This window comes from Rhinoderma darwinii, chromosome 7 (assembly GCF_050947455.1).
Source record: "Rhinoderma darwinii isolate aRhiDar2 chromosome 7, aRhiDar2.hap1, whole genome shotgun sequence".
NCBI lineage: Eukaryota > Metazoa > Chordata > Amphibia > Anura > Rhinodermatidae > Rhinoderma > Rhinoderma darwinii.
In genome coordinates this window covers 74,601,175-74,623,386 of record NC_134693.1, presented here as the reverse complement: position 1 = coordinate 74,623,386, position 22,212 = coordinate 74,601,175, and the positions used below count along the sequence as shown (strand labels likewise).

At 43.1% G+C, this 22,212-nt stretch overlaps 1 protein-coding gene across 1 annotated transcript in view; it reads left to right on the top strand.

The window, feature by feature from the left end:
* Positions 1-22,212, top strand: part of GUCY2C (guanylate cyclase 2C) — a 255,706-nt gene that overhangs the window by 101,299 nt on the left and 132,195 nt on the right. The window contains exon 9 of the mRNA XM_075832286.1: positions 20,113-20,181. Coding sequence (XP_075688401.1) covers positions 20,113-20,181 — 69 coding nt within the window. The remainder of the gene's footprint in view (positions 1-20,112; positions 20,182-22,212) is intronic.

Below are 22,212 nucleotides of genomic sequence, written 5' to 3'. Positions count from 1 at the left end.
GAGTTAATGGACCAACTAGGCCGTACCGCCGTAGCGGGGAGGCAGCTGGCCAAATAGGAAACCCCAGCAATACAATGTCCCGCACAAGGGTACCTGGATAGTCCAGACGGTGGCCGCAACTCTGGCACTGATGGAGATGGGTGCAGCAGATAACGCCAAACGTGGCAGATGACACAGGAGCCGCAGGTTGCACCAGACGTGGCGGATTCCTCTGGACGTGGCAGATGACACAGGACGTGGCGGATTCCTCCGGACGTGGCAGATGACTCAGGACGTGGAAGACTCAATACTAAAGGCACAGCACGGGAAACAGGAACAGGTAACAATGCAGGGGTAACAACTGGAACGGGAAACACTAAGCGACCATTTGCAAGACAGACTGGGAAAACGAACAACGCTCAGGCAAGGATCAGAAGGCCTGGGGCCTTCTTATAGACCAGGAAATCGTGGCAGTTGATAATGATGACGACTTCCTTTGTGCGCGTGCTGGCCCTTTAAGATCGGGCACGAGCGTGCGCGCGCACCCTACGGGCCCCAGCAGACCGGAGCGGAAGTGAGCGCTGGCGTCTTCTAGGAAGGAGATGGGGGCCAGTGCTCACGGATCCATGGCGTCGGGAGGTGAGTAAACCCGACGGCCCGCGGCCATGGACGCTACTGGACCCTTATATTTTTCGTGTTTTTCCCGCTTGATTGACAGCTTCTCTGTATGAGTGTGACTGGCAGGTCCACGTTAACATGTTAAAAGCAGAGGCGTTGCTAGGGTCTTAAAAGCCCAGAGACATATATTAACCCCTCCCCATAAAAATATATTTTGATTACGTATATATCGGCGATAGCATATCTATGAGACTAAGGGTATGTTCACACGACAACGCCAAATACATCTGAAATTACGGAGATGTTTTCAGGTGAAAACAGCTCCTGAATTTCAGACGTTTGTACAAGTGCACGCGTTTTTCGTGGCGTCTTTTACGGATGTAATTGAAGCTGTTCTTCATTGGAGTCAATGAAAAACGGCTCCAATTACGTCACAAGAAGTGTCCTGCACTTCTTTGACGCGGCCGTAATTTTACGCCCCGTCTTTTGACAGCGACGCGTGAAATAACAGCTCATCTGCACAGAACATCGTAAGACCCATTGCCAGCAATGGGCAGATGTTTGCTGACGTATTGGAGCCGTCTTTTCAGGCGTAATTCGAGGCGTACAACGCCTCCATTACGTCTGAAAAGAGGTTGTGTGCACATACTCTAAGGCTCCTATAGCTACACCGCTGGATAGAATTGGATGCATTGTCTCAGCAGACAGTATCATACATGATAGTCTAAGGCTGGGTTCACACGACCTATTTTCAGACGTACAACGAGGCGTATTATGCCTCGTTGTACGTCTGAAAATAGGGCTACAATACGTTGGCAAACATCTGCCCATTCATTTGAATGGGTTTGCCGACGTACTGTGCAGACAACCTGTCATTTACGTGTCGTCGTTTGACAGCTGTCAAACGACGACGCGTAAAAATACAGTCTCGTCAAAAGAAGTGCAGGACACTTCTTTCAGACGTAATTTGAGCCGTTCTTCATTGAACTCAATGAAGAGTAGCTCAAAATTTACGGCTGTCAGAGAAGCCTCGCAAAATGCGAGGAGGAGCATTTACGACTGAAACGAGGCAGCTGTTTTCTCCTGAAAACAGTCTGTCTTTTCAGACGTAAATGCCTGCTATCGTGTGCACATACCCTAAGGCTGGGTTCACACGATCTATTTTCAGGCGTAAACGAGGCGTATTATGCCTCGATTTACGCCTGAAAATACGGCTACAATACGTCGGCAAACATCTTCCCATTCATTTGAATGGGTTTGCCAACGTACTGTGCCGACGACCAGTAATTTACGCGTCGTCGTTTGACAGCTGTAATTTGAGCCGTTTTTCATTGAAGTCAATGAAGAACAGCTCAAGATTACGGGCGTCAAAGACACCTCGCATAATGCGAGGAGGAGCTTTTACGTCTGAAATGACGCAGCTGTTTTCTCCTGACTGTCAGCCGCAGGCCGCCCGCAAATTGCGGGACATGCACATGGCCGCCGCCATTGTTTTCAATGAGCCCGGACCGCAGAACAGGGCCGTGATATGACATGCCCGTCCTTTCTGCGGTCAGGGCTGTGCAAGGACCGCAAAAACTACGGTCGTGTGCATGGCCCCATAGAAAAGAATGGGGCCGCAATTCTCCCGTGGATTTTCGGGGGAATTGCGGCCGCAAAAACACGTTCGTGTGCATGGGGCCTTAGATACATGGCCCCAGCAGACGGTATCACACATGATAGACTTAGGGTATGTTCACACGCTGTTCACCCTGTTTTCAGGTGTAATTTGGGCGTTTTACGCCTCGAATTAAGCCTGAAAAAACGCCCCTAGTAGGCCTACAAACATCTGCCCATTGCTTTTAATGGGAATTACGATATTCTGTTTCCACGAGCCTTTATTTTCCGTGTCGCTGTCAAAATACGGCGCGTAAAATGACGGCTTGTCAAAAGAAGTGCAGGACACTTCTTGGGACGTATCTGGAGGCGTTTTTCATTGACTCCATTGAAAAACAGCTCCAAAAACGGCCGTAAAAAACGCAGCAAAAACGCGAGTTGTTAAAAAAAAAAGTCTGAAAATCAGGAGCTGTTTTCGCCTGAAAAATGCTCCGTATTTTCAGACGTTTTTGCTCACTGCGTGTGAACATACCCTTAGGGCTCATTCAGACCAGCGTGAATCTCGTCCATGTGCTGTGCGTTTAACCCCTTCCCGCCGCAGCCCTTTTTCAGATTTTCATTTTCGTTTTTTCCTCCCCACCTTCCAAAAGCCATAACGTCTTTATTTTTCCGTCTATATAGTACTATGAGGGCTTGATTTTTGCGGGACGAGTTGTAGTTTTTCATAGCACCATTTATTTTTCCGTATAATGTACTTGTAAACGGGAAAAAAATTATTTGTGGGGTAGAAAATGAGAAAAGCAGCGATTCATCCATGGTTTTTTGCGTGCTGTTTTTACGAAATTCACTCTGCAATTAAAACAACATGTTAACTTTATTCTGTGGGTCAATACGATTGCGGCGATACCAAATATATATAGTTTTTTTCTATATTTTACTACTTTTACAAGTAAAAACCTAAGTGTAAAAAAGAAAATTTATTTTGTGTCGCCAAATTCCGAAAGACATAACTTTTTTATTTTTCCGTCGATTAAGTGGTATGAGGGCTTCATTTTGTGTGGGAGATCAGGTGACCAAAAAATAGAGATTCTGGCGTTTACAATTTTTTTTTTTTTACGGCGTTCATTGCGCGGGTTAAATAATGATATATTGTAATAGTTCAGACTTTTACGGACGCGGCGATACCAATTATGTTTATTTTTTATTTATTTTTTACTATGCTCTAGGAGGAAAATGGGAAAAGGGGGGTTTTTTGAACTTTTAATCTTTTTATTTTTTTTACACAAAAAAACAACTTTATTTAACTCACTTTTACTTTTTTTATTAGTCCCCCTAGGGGACTTCATCCAGCGATCGTTAGATCGCTTGCACGATATACTAATGTATTGCAGTGTATCGTGATTCTGACAGGCAACTATTAAGTCCTGGACTTAATAGGTGCACAAAGATGGCGGACCTGGGGGCCTTCATTAGGCCCCAAGGCAGCCATAGCAACCATCGTCCCCCCCCCTGCGTGATTCCGTTGCGGGTGGGCGCGATGAGCTGTCAGAGGGGGTCGCCCCTCTCTTCCTAACAATTTAAATGCTGTTGTCGCTATTGACCGCAGCATTTAACGAGTTAAAAGAGCGGGATCGCGCTCGAGCGCAATGCCGCTCGTTACTCTGAAGTGTCGTCTGTAACAAACAGCCGACACCCGCATCAAATAGAGCGGGTTCACTCCGTGAGCCCGTTCCATACTTCCCCTACCCGACTTTGGTGTATGGATACGTCAAATGTCGGGAAGGGGTTAAATAATGCACAGCACATGGACCCATTGATTTCAATGGGGCTATTCACACGAGTGTTTTTACGCAGTGAGTGTCCATTGCGTGAAACTCACTGCATGTCCTATATTAGTGCGTTTTCACGCACCTAGTCGCCCATTGAAGTCAATGGGTGTGTGAAAACCACTGACAGCACACGGACGACATCCGTGTGCTGTCCGTGTTTCACGCATCAATTACATCTTGCAAGTGCGCGAAAAACACATGCCACACACAAAGCACACTGATGCAAAACTCACTCTCGACCAGATTTACGCACGTAAATAATTTACGCACGTAAATCTATAATGCTCGTGTGAATGTAGCCTTAAATACAAGGCCCCAGCAATAAGTATCCTTGTTCGGGGCAAATTTGGCATTTCTGAGGCCCCAAGCAAAGTTATGTCTCGGGGCTCTAATCAAAGATGCCTGTTGGGTGTTCCCCACACAATGCTCCCTGTATATAGTGTCATAAACCCCCCTGTATGGTTCCACACACACAGTCCCCCTGCCATACATCCCCCTTGTAGACAGTGCTATGCTGTCCCCTGTAGGTAGTCCCACATACCTTCCTTGTCTCAGCAGACAGTATCATACATAATAGGCTTAGATACATGGCCCCAGCAGACAGTATCACACATGATAGACTTAGATACAGGGCCACAGCCAGTGGCGTAACTACCGCTGTAGCAGCCGTAGCGGCTGCTACGGGGCCCGCCGGCATGGGCCCCCACCATGGCCGGAGGCTCCGCTAGCTGCCGCTATGGCTACTACAGCGCGATGCCACTTAACACTACGGCAGAGCAGGGAGGTATCTCCCCGCTCTGCCATTAAAGGGGTTGTTCCTATAAAAGACATGTATCCCCTATCCTCAGGGGAGGGGATACATGTGTGATCGCTGGCAGCGATAAGGAGAACGGGGGACCGAAAGTCCCCTGAAGTTCTCCATCACAAACCTCAGACTTCCGGGGTCTGTGTCGGCCACTCCGTAGAAATGAATGGAGCGCCGGTCGCGCTTGTGCTCATGCGTGACCAGCGCTCCTTTCATTTTTATTGAACTGCGCAGACGCCGGAAGTCAGAGGTTAGTCATGGAAAACTTCGAGGGACTTTCAGTGCCCCGTTCTCCCTATCGCTGCCAGCGATCACACATGTATCTCCTATCCTGTGGATAGGAGATACATGTCTTTTGTAGGACAAACTATAGGTCGGATTTTTTTGGGGGGTTGGGGCTGTACAGCGTTTCCTACAGGGGGGGCTGTATAGCGTTACCTATGGGGGGCTGTATAGTGTTACCTATAGGGGGGCTGTATAGCGTTACCTACAGGGGGGCTGCATAGCGTTACCTGCAGGGGGGGCTGTATGGCGTTACCTACAGGGGGAGCTGTATATTTGCCACAAAAACAACAGCAAAATTGCTATTTCCCCCCCCCCCCCTATATACAGAACAGCTGTATCTTACGCTGAATCCTGAACACATCTGGTCCGTGGGACTGATGGGTTCAGTGTCAGCGGATCCTGTGCGTCTCTGACGTGCAGGATCCACCTGTCATACATCACATCTGAGTTAGATGTGATAGATTACAGGTGGATACAGTCGTCTACTCTATCGATACCACCCAAAAAACAGAAACCTTGCGACACAGAGACAAACGGAAACCATTAGCAACAGAAGCGTTACCAATGAAATCAATGGTAATGCAAACGGAAAGCTATGTATTTATGTACTGAGCTTGTTTCTGGTACTGTGTATATATGTATGAGCCTGGGTGTGTGTGTGTGTGTGTGTGTGTGTGTGTGTGTGTGTGTGTGTGTATATTACCATCTCTGACTAGGGAATAGACTATCAATACAATATTACCATATTTTCAATCAAAACAAGTATATGTTAAATTAATTATATCGGTATTATAACCAAGTCACGGATAGTATATCTTGCATTAGTAACGGAGATAATATTTTTGATCGAAAATATGGTCATATTGTATTTATAGTCTATTCTCTGTTGTACTGTGTCATGGTAACCGTAGACCACGTGTATTGCTATACCCAATGGATAGCTAGCATTTGGGCATGCGCAACTTGGTACTTGAGACGCCGAGAATTTCTTACTCGATACCTATGGAGTCCGTTCATTAGAAAAATATGTTTAGATTGGTGAGTGTCAGCTTCTTCTGACTTTAATGATCCAACAAATTGTACTTTAATTGTACTTTGATACACTGTTTGTATAAATTGCCAATATTTATAGCACTTGTTAATTGGGCTATGCTCTCCTAACTATCTATCGATCTATCTATCTATATCGAGATATATATATATATATATATATATATATATATATATATATATATATATATATATACACTACCGTTCAAAAGTTTGTGGTCACCCAGACAATTTTGTGTTTTCCATGAAAACTCACACTTATATTTATCAAATGAGTTGCAAAATGACTAGAAAATATAGTCAAGACATTGACAAGGTTAGAAATAATGATTTTTATTTGAAATAATAATTTCCTCCTTCAAACTTTGCTTTCATCAAAGAATGCTCCATTTGCAGCAATTACAGCATTGCAGACCTTTGGCATTCTAGCTGTTAATTTGCTGAGGTAATCGGGAGAAATTTCACCCCATGCTTCCAGAAGCCCCTCCCACAAGTTGGATTGGCTTGATGGGCACTTCTTGCGTACCACACGGTCAAGATGCTCCCACAACAGCTCTATGGGCCACTCCATTACAGATAGAATACCAGCTGCCTGCTTCTTCCCTAAATAGTTCTTGCATAATTTGGAGGTGTGCTTTGGGTCATTGTCCTGTTATAGGATGAAATTGGCTCCAATCAAGCGCTGTCCACAGGGTATGGCATGGCGTTGCAAAATGGAGTGATAGCCTTCCTTATTCAAAATCCCTTTTACCTTGTACAAATCTCCCACTTTACCAGCACCAAAGCAACCCCAGACCATCACATTACCTCCACCATGCTTGACAGACGGCGTCAGACACTCTTCCAGCATCTTTTCAGTTGTTCTGCGTCTCACAAATGTTCTTCTGTGTGATCCAAACACCTCAAACGTCGAAACTACTTGTCTTGTTGCTCAGTTGTGCAGCGGGGCCTACCACTTCTCTTTCTACTCTGGTTAGAGCCTGTTTGTGCTGTCCTTTGAAGGAAGTAGTACACACCGTTGTAGGAAATCTTCAGTTTCTTGGCAATTTCTCGCATGGAATAGCCTTCATTTCTAAGAACAAGAATAGACTGTCGAGTTTCACATGAAAGCTCTCTTTTTCTAGCCATTTGGAGAGTTTAATCGAACCCACAAATGTAATGCTCCAGATTCTCAAGTAGCTCAAAGGAAGGTCAGTTTTATAGCTCCTCTAAACAGAAAAACTGTTTACAGCGGTGCTAACATAATTGCACAAGGGTTTTCAAGTGTTTTCTAATCATCCATTAGCCTTCTAACACAGTTAGCATACACAATGTACCATTAGAACACTGGAGTGATGGTTGCTGGAAATGGGCCTCTATACACCTATGTAGATATTGCATTAAAAACCAGATGTTTGCAGCTAGAATAGTCATTTAGCACATTAACAATTTATAGAGTGTATTTTTTATTAATTTAATGTTATCTTCATTGAAAAAAACTGTGCTTTTCTTTCAGAAATAAGGAAATTTCTAAGTGACCCTAAACTTTTGAATGGTAGTGTATATATATATATATATGTACTTGTGTGTTATCACAATTTGCTTGAAAATGCTTCCATTGAGGGAGTGAAACGTTGCATCTGTTTGGTGATTAAATTCCTCACTTTTTTTTTTTTGTGTGCTGCTTCCATACTCTTTATTTTGTGGATATTCATCATTTCCATAGAAGTCACTCCTATATATATACATACATATATATACATACTGGGTTTTGTTCTGGTGCTGTATATATGTACTGTGCCTTGTTCTGGTGCTGTATATATGTGCTGTGCCTTGTTCTGGTGCTGTGTATATGTACTGTGCCTTGTTCTGGTGCTGTATATATGTGCTGTGCCTTGTTCTGGTGCTGTGTATATGTACTGTGCCTTGTTCTGGTGCTGTGTATATGTACTGTGCCTGGTTCTGGTTATATGTACTGTGCCTGGTTCTGGTGCTGTATATATGTACTGTGCCTGATTCTTGTGCTGTATATCTGTAATGAACCTTGTTCTGGTGCTGTATATATTTACTGAGCTCTGTTCTGGTGTTGTATATATGTAATGATCTTGGTTCTGGTGATGTACACATGTACTAAGCTTGGTTTCGGTACTGTATTTATGTAATGAGCTTTGTTCTAGTCCTGTAATTATATAGGATATATTTATAATACAAAACTGCAGAGCAGATGGCATTGTTGCAATTCATTGTATATTTATTGGGAACCTGTCAGGTAGTTTTAACCCCTTGAACCGCCACCATGCAGTATACATACATGACCATGACATTATTTCCAAACTTTCCCCTGTACGTTTGTTTCAGATACAGTAAAATCTATAAAATCAACTTTTAAAACGAAGCACACTATATGCTGCCTACTTATTAATGGGTCATGGGGCGGTGCCGCTATCCTGTAGAGTCCTAACTGCAACCCACCTTTCCATGCTTGGTTGACACCCCCCTGACTGTTATACATCACTACCAGTCTCCTCCAACTTTCTTGGATGCGCCATTGCCTTGTACTCCATGAGCATGCACCATTCAGCAAGGTGTACTCTGTCCTGCTTCATCGCTGCACTGCGGATGCCAGGGGAGTACAAGGCAATGGAGAAGGCTGGTAGTAATGTAGAACAGTTAGGGGGATGCCAATCAAGATCTGGGGGCACCATTTCAATTTTCACCTCAGGCAGCAGAAACGCTAGATTCGGCTCTGGGAGTGGGTGCCACTGAAACCAGCCACCGCAAACCCCTTCTGAACTAATTGTACCTGCCTTACATTGAGGCTGATTGGCAGGACAGAATGACTTGCCCCGCCAATCAGCGCTTTTCAACGATGATAGCGGCGCAATGACATCATGTGGGGCACCATCTACAAGGGGCACTATATGTGGGGCACTATCTACAGGGGACTCTATGGGGGCACTATCTACAGGGGGCTCTTTGGGGGCACTATCTACAGGGGGCTCTATGGGGGCACTATCTACGGGGAGCAGTGTGTGTGTGGGACACAGTGTATGGTGCTATTATAATCAGGGACACAGTGTATGGTGCTATTATAATTAGAGGTGCAGTGTATGGAACTATTATATTTAGGGGCACTGTGTGTGTCACCATGAGAATTTTATCTTCGTTTATAGGTGCAGAAATGTATTTATAGTGAGTAGCTGAAGACATCTGAGTGGCAAACTCTTCTGAAATTGGCCGGGAGAAGTCATCATAGAGGTTTAAACCGGATGGAGAAGAAAAGAGAAAAAGAACAACTAGAATCTGAAATAGTCACAGGCGAGTCACTTAATATAAATGTTTATTCTGCCTCTGATCGGCGCTCTAGTCACTGTATGATCTGCAGCGAGATGATGGGTGTTATTTTTCTTTTTGAAACTGCAACTCCCAGCATGTCCTTACCATTTGTAGTTTCACTCCATACAATCCTATATGTCCCAGACAGACACGATGTTGTGATCAGGGCTCTGTGGGAGCCATATCATCACATCCATGGCTCCTTTTTCTTCTTTACGCTGAAGATAGTTCCTAATGACATTGGCTGTATGTTTGGGGTTGTTGTCCTGCTGCAGAATAAATTTGAGCCCCTCTCAGCTGCAAGCTAGTCATTTTTATACTGTCTGCATTTATATCCATTAGATTGGCTCAATATTTTGAATTTTCCCCCCTCTGTTAATATGGAGTTCACGTCAGACCAATTGGCCCATATGGTGGCCAAATAAACACATGTGTATACCGAGTTTTATCACACAGCAGGCTGAAATTTATTCACTCTGCTTTGTTCACTCATGAGTAACCTTTGACCCTTCACTTGGGATCCAGCCATTGGATGGGGAGGTGGACGTGGGAGTTTATTTTTGGTGAACTCACTGGATATAAATGCAAGCTGTATCTTGTAGTATAGGCAACACGCCATGAGTAAGAACAAGTGATTTGTCTGAAACGCGTAGGCCTTCTATCTGATGCATCCTCACCTTTTGTTTATGGACTTTTAATATATTTGGAATAAAGCTGGAATATAACTTCCTTTTAAAGCCAGCGCTGGATCAAGTTTCTCTTTTTCTGCTTTGATCTTCATCGTGTGCCGCCACGAGTTTCCGTGCACTGTCCAGGCTCGGACATAGGATTAGTGAGCTGGAGTATAAATAGATATATATAAAAAACATAGGACAGAGGAATGGCACCAGGACTTCAATGAAAATGGTTGCTTTATTCACCTCAAGTGAGCGACGTTTCGGTTCAACACCGAACCTTTCTCAACCTACCACACAGTGCAAAGTGTCAAGTTTATATAGGAAGTACATACAGTAATTGATAAATCTATAATTAATAAATACAGATACAAAGTCTAAAAATGTCAACCCATTTAAAGAGTCAGTAATATAGAGTGTACAAATTACATAGTAAAACACCATATGACAAAACGGAAAGTCTGTTGAACGGGCCGCATCAGATCATAGAAGAACAAACACGCATGCGCACAACGATGCTTGCATTCCAACAGTTCTGCGCTTGCGCTAACCACTGCAATTTCTTCCTCACTCTGCATATATTATTTTAAATAAGAGAACAATTGCTATAAAGAAAACAGGCAGCACAAATGTCATACTCCATGAAAAAAAAAGGTGGAGCACGACATGTGTCTCAAATCAGACCAAGATGTGCATAAAAAATATAGAACACAGATAATCCCAAATAGCGGAACCAATGAAAAGGAAGATACATAACTATGTTCCCAACCTAGGTTGTCCATCCACACTGTCTAAAAGCGGTCCCGGCCGCAGAAAGTTTGGGAACCACTGGACTAAACAAATGAGTCAATCAATAAATATACCCAAATTAGTATAAGACAATATACAGTGAAGGAAATAAGTATTTGATCCCTTGCTGATTTTGTAAGTTTGCCCACTGTCAAAGACATGAAGAGTCTAGAATTTTTAGGCTAGGTTAATTTTACCAGTGAGAGATAGATTATATATAAAAAGAAAAAAAAAGAAAATCACATAGTCAAAATTATATATATTTAATTGCATTGTGCACAGAGAAATAAGTATTTGATCCCCTACCAACCATTAAGAGTTCAGCCTCCTCCAGACCAGTTACACGCTCCAAATCATGGTGCCTGCATTAAAGACAGCTGTCTTACATGGTCACCTGTATAAAAGACTCCTGTCCACAGACTCAATTAATCAATCTGACTCTAACCTCTACAACATGGGCAAGACCAAAGAGCTTTCTAAGGATGTCAGGGACAAGATCATAGACCTGCACAAGGCTCGAATGGGCTACAAAACCATAAGTAAGACGCTGGGTGAGAAGGAGACAACTGTTGGTGCAATAGTAAGAAAATGGAAGACATACAAAATGACTGTCAATCGACATCGATCTGGGGCTCCATGCAAAATCTCACCTCGTGGGGTATCCTTGATCCTGAGAAAGTTGAGAGCTCAGCCGAAAACTACACGGGGGGAACTTGTTAATGATCTCAAGGCAGCTGGGACCACAGTCACCAAGAAAACCATTGGTAACACATTACGCCGTAATGGATTAAAATCCTGCAGTGCCCGCAAGATCCCCCTGCTCAAGAAGGCACATGTACAGGCCCGGCTGAAGTTTGCAAATGAACATCTGGATGATTCTGAGAGTGATTGGGAGTAGGTGCTGTGGTCAGATGAGACTAAAATTGAGCTCTTTGGCATTAACTCATGTTTGGAGTAAAAGAAATGCTGCCTATGACCCAAAGAACACCGTCCCCACTGTCAAGCATGGAGGTGGAAACATTATGTTTTTGGGGTGTTTCTCTGCTAAGGGTACAGGACTACTTCACCGCATCAATGGGAGAATGGATGGAGCCATGTACCGTCAAATCCGGAGTGACAACCTCCTTCCCTCCACCAGGACATTAAAAATGGCTCGTGGCTGGGTCTTCCAAGACGACAATGACCCGAAACATACAGCCAAGGCAACAAAGGAGTGGCTCAAAAAGAAGCACATTAAGGTCATGGAGTGGCCTAGCCAGTCTCCAGACCTTAATCCCATCGAAAACTTATGGAGGGAGCTGAAGATCCGAGTTGCCTAGCGACAGCCTCGAAATCTTAATGATTTACAGATGATCTGCAAAGAGGAGTGGGCCAAAATTCCATCTAACGTGTGCAAACCTCATCATCAACTACAAAAAAACATCTGACTGCTGTGCTTGCCAACAAGGGTTTTGCCACCAAGTATTAAGTCTTGTTTGCCAAAGGGATCAAATACTTATTTCTCTGTGCACAATGCAAATAAATATATATAATTTTGACTATGTGATTTTCTTTTTTTTTTATATAAAATATCTCTCACTGGTAAAATTAACCTAGCCTAAAAATTCTAGACTGTTCATGTCTTTGACAGTGGGCAAACTTACAAAATCAGCAAGGGATCAAATACTTATTTCTTTCACTGTATAAGAGAACACCTATATTAAGATACCCAATATCAAAAAAGAATGCAAAATAAGAGTCAATGTGAAAAAATGAAGAGGAGGAAGGGTGTGCAGTGCTGTGAAGTGCCGAGTGTGCAACATGTGAAATAAGCAACCAATTAGTGACCAACACAAGTGAACAAAATAGTAAATATTTTTTTTAAGCACATAATATATTACCAAACGTATTAAAAACTGTTCAAATACAAACTGCCCAAGTGAGTAGCAGTATATTCCCATATAGAATAATTGTAAACATATAGAGAAAAGTATATATAATAAAAAAAGTACTTCAACCCCCATATAAAAGCATACATAGACAAATAGTCCTTGCTGGCAACGTGATGTACAGTAGAGCACGGAAGGAGAGCCAAAAACTCATCCAAGTGGTATTGCATATAGATTTATTGTACTGCTTCAAAGGGAACAAGATCCTCAATATATCAGCTTTGTGGGACTCTATAGGCATATATAAGTGTAGAAAAAAAAATAGACAATTAAAAATAAAGTTAAAAAGCATGTATGTTAAAAATACTTGTTGCACCAAGAACAAAAAGGATTGCGAAGACAAAGAAAGAGGGCAAAACTATTGGTTTCATTCAGACCCATCGGGGAGAGGGTGTTCAGCCGGTCAAGTGTTTCTATTTGAGCCAATGTTCTTTTCCAAATACCCCCTCTCAAAACTGCATGAACCAAAGGCATCGACCGGACGTTGTCCACAATATTAACTATGGACAAGTAAATCCCTTATGTTGTTTTACATTGATTTTTATTTTGCATTCTTTTTTGATATTGGGTATGTTAATATAGATATTCTCTTATATATTTTATTTTATTAATTTGGGTGTATTAATTGATTGACTCATTTGTTTAATCAATGTGATATATTAATTTATACTAATCGCTGATAGCGGTGTTTACTGTATGTTTTTATGTACATATGTATAAATATATATTGTCACAAAACAACGCTCAGCCTGTACTTACTTGGGCAGACTGTTTCAGCGATGGGGCAGGAGCTCCCTCTAGTGGCTGGAATGCGAGATTACATGCCGTAGCTCCCACTAGTAACTGGAATGTAAAATTACACTCTGGAACTCCCTCTAGTGGCAAGTACCTACAATTCTAGTAAACTCCCCAATGAAGTCACATGACGCCTAACTATAAAACAGCCCATTTAAGCCTCTGTCTGAGCACCAACAGGTGCCAGATTATCAGGTAATTTCTACCTATCTCCAACATTGTACCATGCCTTATCTGACTCCCTGAGTAACGACCTCTGCTTGTATCTCTGACCTCTGCATATGTGCCTGTGACCCTTACCATTCCTGACCACGCTACTGTATGCTGATCCTGTATTACATCCGTGGTAACATCTGCACAGTTCAAGGCCGCTTCTTTTTCAGGGACGCGATCTGCAGATTCCCCACAGCATCAGCCTTGCAGCGGTCCCTGGTGAAAACTGGGTAATCTGTTAGTATCGGTGCCTCAGTGCTTTTAAGCGCTACTAGAAGCTGGCCAAATGGAATCCCATCTGCCCTGCCAAGTTCGTCATTGAATACTCTAGCCCCAAAAAAATGCATTCCGCCAGAGAACCATCATCCACCGAGCTTCTATAGCACCTAGTTGGGCGAGTTGACAAGCAAGAGACTAATCAGCAACAGCTTCTCCAGTGTCTGCAAAACCTCTCTACGCGCTTGAATACGCTACAGCCTCAGCTGACGGTATAAGCTCCCTTTCTACCGCTGCTCCCTACAGTAACTGGTCACCAGCTTCGGGTTCCTCTTCCTTCCAAGTATGATGGTGACCCCAAAAGTTGGCGAGGTTTCCTGACCCGGTGCTCCATCCATTTTGAGTTACTCCTGGGAAATTTTGTCTCTGATTACACCAAAGTAGCATTCGTTATCTCCCTGCTTGTGGGAACAGAATGACCCAGTATCATACAACTGTCAGGCCTTTCTGGAAACCTTCCGGAAGATTTTAACGAACCAGTCGGGATTCCATGACCATTGCCCAGCATGTGGTCCAGTTTCAGACTTTAGCCTCTGAACTGAAGTGGAACAACGAGGCTCTCGTGGCAGTTTTCTTGCAGGGGTTGTCCGATTCGATTAAGGATGAATTGTTCTCTCGTAAACTACCTTCGTCATAGGACGAGGTAGTTTCAACATGTAACAAAGTGGATATCCGTTTCCGAGAGTGAGCTATTGAGAAGTGGAGAACCAGACGTTGCAGTTTCAAGTTGGCTACAAAGTTCCAAGCACCTGAGGTTCCCCCAGAAGAATCAATGCAGCTCAGGTGAGCTAAAGTGTCCCCGGAGGAATGTGAGAACAGAGTGAGAAATCTCTTGTGTCTGCATTGCGTGGCACCGTGGCCTTCTGGCTTCCTGTCCCAACAGGTCGGGAAACGCCAGACCCTAGACAACGAAGAAGAGGTTGTCCTAGGTCCTCTGTGCTTCTTTGTTGTGCAGAAGAAAGAGACCTTGTGCTTTACTATCCCAGTGATCCTGCACACACCAGTAAGGACTAAAAACATCTCTGCCTTCCTAGATTCTGGAGGTGCCGGAAACTTTATCTCCTCAGCTCTTGTATCTGTGTGGAAAATTCCCATGAAATCACTTCCTGGTACCTTATCTCTGGTGGGCATCGATGGGAATGAGTTGCCAGATGGGGCTATCCAGGCACATACGAAATCACTCTCCATTGTTAAAGTGAACTCCATCTCTCCTGAGTTCCTTTTCTCCATAATAGAATTTGTCCAGGATTCATTCATATTTACAAAAATGACCGATTGGGAGAGATTGCACATACAATGGTTTGATGTACAGAAATCTAAAATGGCTGTGAATGGAGCCTTTATTTATAGGTTCATGCTTTCACTTAAAGAGACTCTGTCACCACATTATAAGTGCCCTATCTCTTACATGAGGAGATCGGCGCTATAATGTAGGTGACAGCAGTGCTTTTTATTTAGAAAAACGATCTATTTTTATCACGTTATGAGCGATTTTAGCTTTATGCTAATGACTTTCTTAATGCCCAACTGGGCGTGTTTTTACTTTAGAACAAGTGGGCGTTGTACAGAGGAGTGTATGACGCTGACCAATCAGTGACCAATCAGCGTCATACACTCCTCTCCATTAATTTACTCCGCGCATAGGAATCCTGCTAGATCACTATGTGCTGTCTTATACTGAAGTGTTTAGACAGTGGATAGACATTCCTTCCAGCCGGGATGGGATGTCTATTCACAATCCCGACACTTCTGTAATTTCTGTGGTACTTACAGCAGAGCAAACATAATCTCGTGAGATCACGCTGTAAATGACTGGTTACAGCGTGATTACGCTTTGCTCTGCTGTAAATTCCACACAAACGTTAGTGAAGTGTCGGGATTGTGAACAGACATCCCGTCCTGGCTGGAAGGAATGTCTATTCACTGTCTAAACACTTCAGTAACGTTAATGTGTCAGTATAAGACAGCACATACTGATCTAGCAGGATGCGCGGAGTAAATTAATGGAGAGAAGTGTATGACGCTGATTGGTCACTGATTGGTCAGCGTCATACACTCCTCTATACAACGCCCACTTGGTCTAAAGTAAAAACATGCCCAGTTGGGCATTAAGAAAGTCATTAGCATAAAGCTAAAATCGCTAATAACGTGGTAAAAATATATTGTTTTTCTAAATAAAAAGCACTGCTGTCACCTACATTACAGCGCCCATCTCCTTATGTAGGAGATAGGGCACTTATAATGTGGTGACAGAGCCTCTTTAACACACATTAACCAATCAGATGATGCCAAGTATACAATGTGTGGTCCACTTCTATATAAGGTAACCAGATTCTTCCTCCTTAAATCCCTTCAAGGACATCTAGTAGTTATTAGTTTGGAATGCCTGATGACGTCATCTTTATCCTATGTATTCAAGTGATTGGGAATGTCATGTTTTAAGAGAATCTTAAAACATATCTTATATCTCCTTGAATATAATGCAGATATTTTGATAATATTTATACAATTTATAGAATTACACCATGAATGTGGGGGTCCTCCATCAGGTCCCTTAAACCATCAGTCCAGTAATCTTGGAATTATCAAGGTTGCAAAGTAACGCCCCACATATCGATTGGCAGACAGGGGAAATTGTATCTTGGAGCTCTAAGTGTCACTTGTCCTGTTTGAATAAGGTGACACCTCTTTGATTCCTGACAGATTCATCTGTGCACCTCTAAGCTTGAGGGTGTCATCCCTCCATTGTACTTTTCCTTCACGTATGTATTTAGCAAGTCTCAAGCACGGAAACTTCCTCCCCATCGTCCCGGGGACGGCGATATTGACTTGCTACTCAATATAACTCCTCCTAGTGGGCGGACCTACTCACTCTCTCTCGCTACCTGAAACTCAAGTGATGTCTGAATATATCCTGGACGGGGTTTTTCCGACATTCCTCTTCTCCGGCTGGCGCTTGGTTTTTCTTTGTGGAAAAAAAGATGGTCTCCACCCATGTATTGACTATCGAGGATTGAACAAGATCACAGTCAAGAATAAGTATCCACTCCCTCTGATCCTCGAGTTATTTGACCGGATATGTGGTGCAACGGTGTTCACTAAGCTCGATCTGCTAGGTGGTAACAACCTCATCCGCATCAAGCCTTGCGATGAATGGAAGATGGTCTTTAACACCAGGCATGGCCTGGAAATTTCATAACAAGTTTCCCCTCAAAACCGTTTTTAGGTGCCGCTTTTACATTTTGATGCGGAAATACTGTAGGTGCGGATTTATGCTGATCACTTTGGTGCTTTTTTCTTTAAGACTAGTCAGATACAATTTGTAAGCGGAAACGCAGGATAAATTGACATGCTGCGGATCTCAAAATACACACCGCAGATCAATTTACGTGCAGAAAAAAATCTGCACCTTGTAGATGAGATTTCTTGAAATCTCATTTACTTTGCTGATACTGTATTACGCTGCGGATTTTCCGCATGAAAATACGCGCAGAAAATCCACACATAATACGCAACATGTGCATTCAGCCTTAAGGGACACGATCTGCAGATTCCCTGCAGCGTAGTCCAAACGGCTTTGCCGCGGTCCCTGGTGAAAACCGGGGAATCTGTTAGTATCAGTGCCTCAGTGCCGATACATATATGTAGATGCCCCCGTTCTCGCACTATCCTCCAGCAGCGCAGGCCTGGTCTCTTTGGACCAGGCCTCTCCAACGGAACGACGAAGGCGGCACAATGACGTCATCATTCCGCCTGCATCATTTGTAAAGTGCTGAATGGCGCGGCAGGGAACTGAGAGTTGCCTTGCTTAGCCAGCACTAGACTAATCAATTGTACCTGCTTCCTAAGGACACAGATACAATGGAGTGCAGGTTACCAGTTCTGGATACCACTTCTCTTCAGTTCCCTAAACCGGCTGTAATTTTAACAACTTGTTCAGTAGAACCAGGGCGAAGCAGACATATCTAACCCCTATACACACCATTCAGCCATAACAATAAAACCACTGACAGGGTAGTGGTTATTTTGTTACAATAGTACTTGTCAAGGGTTGGTAGATATTAGGCAGCAAGTGAACAGTCAGTTCTTAAAGTTGATGTGTTGGAAGTAGTAAAAATAATCAGCGCAACCGATGCAGGGCCCAAGTTTCATTGATGTGCGTGGGTAGCGATGGCAAGTATGTCTGGTCCGATCCCACAGCAGAGCTACTGTAGAACAAATTGCAGAAAACATTAATGCTGGTTAAAAAATAAAGTTGTCAGAACACACTGCATCGCATTGCGTAGCCGCAGACCAGTCATCGTGCCCATGCTAACCCCTGTCCACCGCTGAAAGCACGTACAATTGGCACGTGAGCAAAAGAACTAGATTGGGGAGCAATAGAAAAAGGTAGACTGGTCTGATGAATCATGTTTTCTTTTATATCCTGTGGACAGCCAGGGGCGTGAGCGTTGCTTTCCTGGGGAAAAAATGGCACCAGGATGCTCTATGGGAAAAAGGCAAGCCAGTGGAGGCAGTATGATGCTCTGGGCAATGTTCTGCTTGGAAACCTGGCATTCATGTAGATATTATTTTGACATGTACCACCTACCTAAAAATTTTAGCTGAACAAGTACACCCCTTCATGGCAGGAGTATACCCTAATGGCAGTGGCCTCTTTCAGCAGGATAATGCGACCTGCTACACTACAAAAATTATCTAGGAATGGTCTAAAAACATGAAAAAGAGATCAGGCTAAAGACATGGCCTCCAAATTTCCCAGGTCTCAATCCGATCGAGCATGTGTAGGATGTGCTTAAAAAACAAGTCTGATCCTTGGAGGCCCCACCATTTTGCCACTTACAGAACTTAAAGGATCTACTGCTAACATCTTGGTGCCACATACCACAAGACACCTTCAGAGGTCTTGTGGAGTCCATGACTGGATGGGTCAGGGCTTCTTTGACAGCCTGCACAATATTAGGCAGATGGTTTTACTGTATCACTGAATATCAAATCTAAAATAGCATTTGTTACTCTAACAAAATGGGACACGGACCAGATCAAGTGTTCAAAGAAATCTTTATTTGGCTACGCGTTTCGACGATGGACTAGCGCCTTTCTCAGGCCATTAGTTAAACAAAAGTAAAAGATTAAATATTTCTAGTGCATAAAATGGTTACAAAAAGACCGCCAAGAAGGCTTTTAAAATGACGTCATATGAAGTCAGGGGGTTAGAAGTGACAAACAAGAGCTAGGGCCAATCAAAAACTTTCAACAACATTGCTGTTGGTCATATGTTAGTCAGGTTAAAAGAAGTGCAATAGATTAAATAATAAAATATAAACATATTGTTTATAAATGCTTACAAGAGTACATGATGTATGATCATATGTGAGGATACAATAAAATACAATGCAGTGTGCAGTAAAACATACACAGGGATGGAGAAAATAACTTCGAAAAACTGCACAAACAAAGTTACTAAAATCATATAAAAAATGTAAATGTTGCTTGCGATCATGTTATAGCATAAAGTGGTATGGGGTTGAAAACACTGTCTACTGTAAGACAAGGAAGCAAGGGGTAGCCGCCAGTAATCCTTGTTGGTTGGCGGGTTAAATTCTGTTGTTTTGACCATTTGTCTACTAAGTGGTAGACACAGACTGTAGGGGGCCCCATGCAGGATTGTGGAAAGTATATGAACTGCTCGCTCTTCAACGTTTCTTTACAAATTACCCCTTATTTCTAACTATCCTCCAGTAATTGCCAGCCATGAAATTAGTTCGTTCAGTCCCTTACATGCAATTTATTAGACCATAGCAAGCAGCTTTTAAGGTGGCAGTTGGCTCACTACCTACTGTGCCCCTGTACAACTGCCCAGGTTGCAGATATGGTATATTCATTCCTGATTGTCAATTGCATATCTTTTGACTTTTGTTTTGATTGCAATATTTACAGATTACAAATCTTTTTTAAAGGTTATCATACTAAAAGACTTGAAACATGATGGGAATTTAACTGAAAAACAGAAAATGGACCTCAACAAAGTAAGATGTTTTTATTATGTTAGTGTGCGGAAAAGAGAATTTTTCATGGATGATGGTGTTTCCTCTGACCCCTTATTTGACGGCTTGTGATGTATATAGCTATAGTGGTATATTTTAGCATTATTTAAACCATAGATTTACCTTTCAACAGTTTACATACAGATGTATTTATAAAAAGTTGAGTAACTTAAAGGGTAACTAAACTCTTAAAAAGCTTTTAACATGTCATAGTCACATGTCAGAAGTTTGGATAGTTGGGGGTCCAAGCACTGAAACCCCCACAGATTGCTAAAAAAAAAAAAAATGTCAGGAGCACTCAGGTGAGGGTGCCACTTAGTTTCTGATCAGCTTTCCTTGGAAATCCGAGCAACCCGTGTATGAACTCTATTGATCCCAGACATTGCATCGCTTGAGGAAAGTTGATCAAAAATGAAGATTAATCTGACCCCGGTGAGCACCAGAAAGTCACGGCTTCACACCTCGGGTGGCTTCTGTCACCTGTAGGTGATACTTACCAGCGGGAGGTTGCGGGAGGAGGAGTTGCTGACCTCCTCTACACATGGACAAGGAGGGAGCCGGGATATCCCGTACTTGTGCGATGGCCCTGATCTGCCTCCGGAACATCAGAGGCCGACCCCTGCTGTGTGACTTCTCGCATCAGTCCTAACAACGCCGCTCTTTGGAGTTCATGAGAAATGGCAGTGCTGTTTCTTTCACCTTCCTGCGGTGTGGGCCGTTTCTCCACATGACTGCATCTCTATGAAAGTACATCCTTTTTACACGGAGAGTGGGGATAATTAATAGTCCTAAGGCCTCATGCGCACGACCATAGTACCGAGTCCACACCGATTATCCCCTCATGTGTCTTTTGCTGTTTATTCTCCTATTCAATTGAACGGAATATCAAACGCTTGTGTTTGTGGGACTGAATGTGTTGTCTCTGGGTCCTCTGCATGTCCCTTATACTATACTGAATTAGTCCAACAGATTATAGCGAGAGTCCAGCTGGAGCTACCCTTCTCCTACACGTAAACTGTGGATTACAAAACAACATAAAGAAAGAACTGTCTCTGTTGTCTGCTATGTTTCAAAACAGAGTTAGGACTGAATATCATCTTATATTTATCTTGCTTGTATGCTCCCACTCATTTAATCTGAGGATTAGACACATGTATTGTATGGGACTGACTGTGTTTCGTTTGGGTCCTCTGACTGTCTCTTATACTATACCGGATTAGACCAACAGACCACAGAGGGAGCCCGGCTGGAGCTACCGCCCTCCTACACGTACATTGTGGATTACAAAACGACATGAAAAAAATAACTGTCTTTATTGCCTGCTGTGTTTCCAAATTGTGTGAATACTGAGTATCACCTGATATCTCTCTTTGCATTCTACACCCCTTTTGGAAGGATCAGTCACCCGTGTTGAGACTGACTGTATTATTTTCTGGGTACTCTGACAGACCTCCGTACTACACTGGATTAGTCCAACAGACCGAATTGGGCTATAAGCTCTATTTTATCCCTTGTCCTTTACTGCCCTAGTTTCCCCAACTATGGGGGATAAAAGAATTTATGGCCTGCAAAACCACTACGATCCCTCAACATACGATTGCCACATCCCAGGTGGATGGAATAAGCCAAACTGATGAAATGGAACCAGGCATCTCATCTGCCACGGGGGAATTTGGAAACCGCCAAAATTATGACTGCCATTGTGGCCTGCCAATCTACCTTGACAGCTAAGATTGACCACTTGCAAACAGATTTAAACTGTCTTAGACATGACATTGATAAAATGAGAAACCAAACTTCGGAAGTGGACTGTAGGCTTAGAGAAGTGGAGCACACTGCCCAGAGTACAGCAGATTTATGGTTTATTTAGACGAGCGTGATTCTCGTCTGTGTGCTGTGCGTTGAAACAACGCACAGCACAAGGACCCTTTGATATCAATGGGGCTATTCAGACATGCGTGAATTTTCACACGGCGAGTGTCCATTGCGTGAAACTCACTGCATGTCCTATAT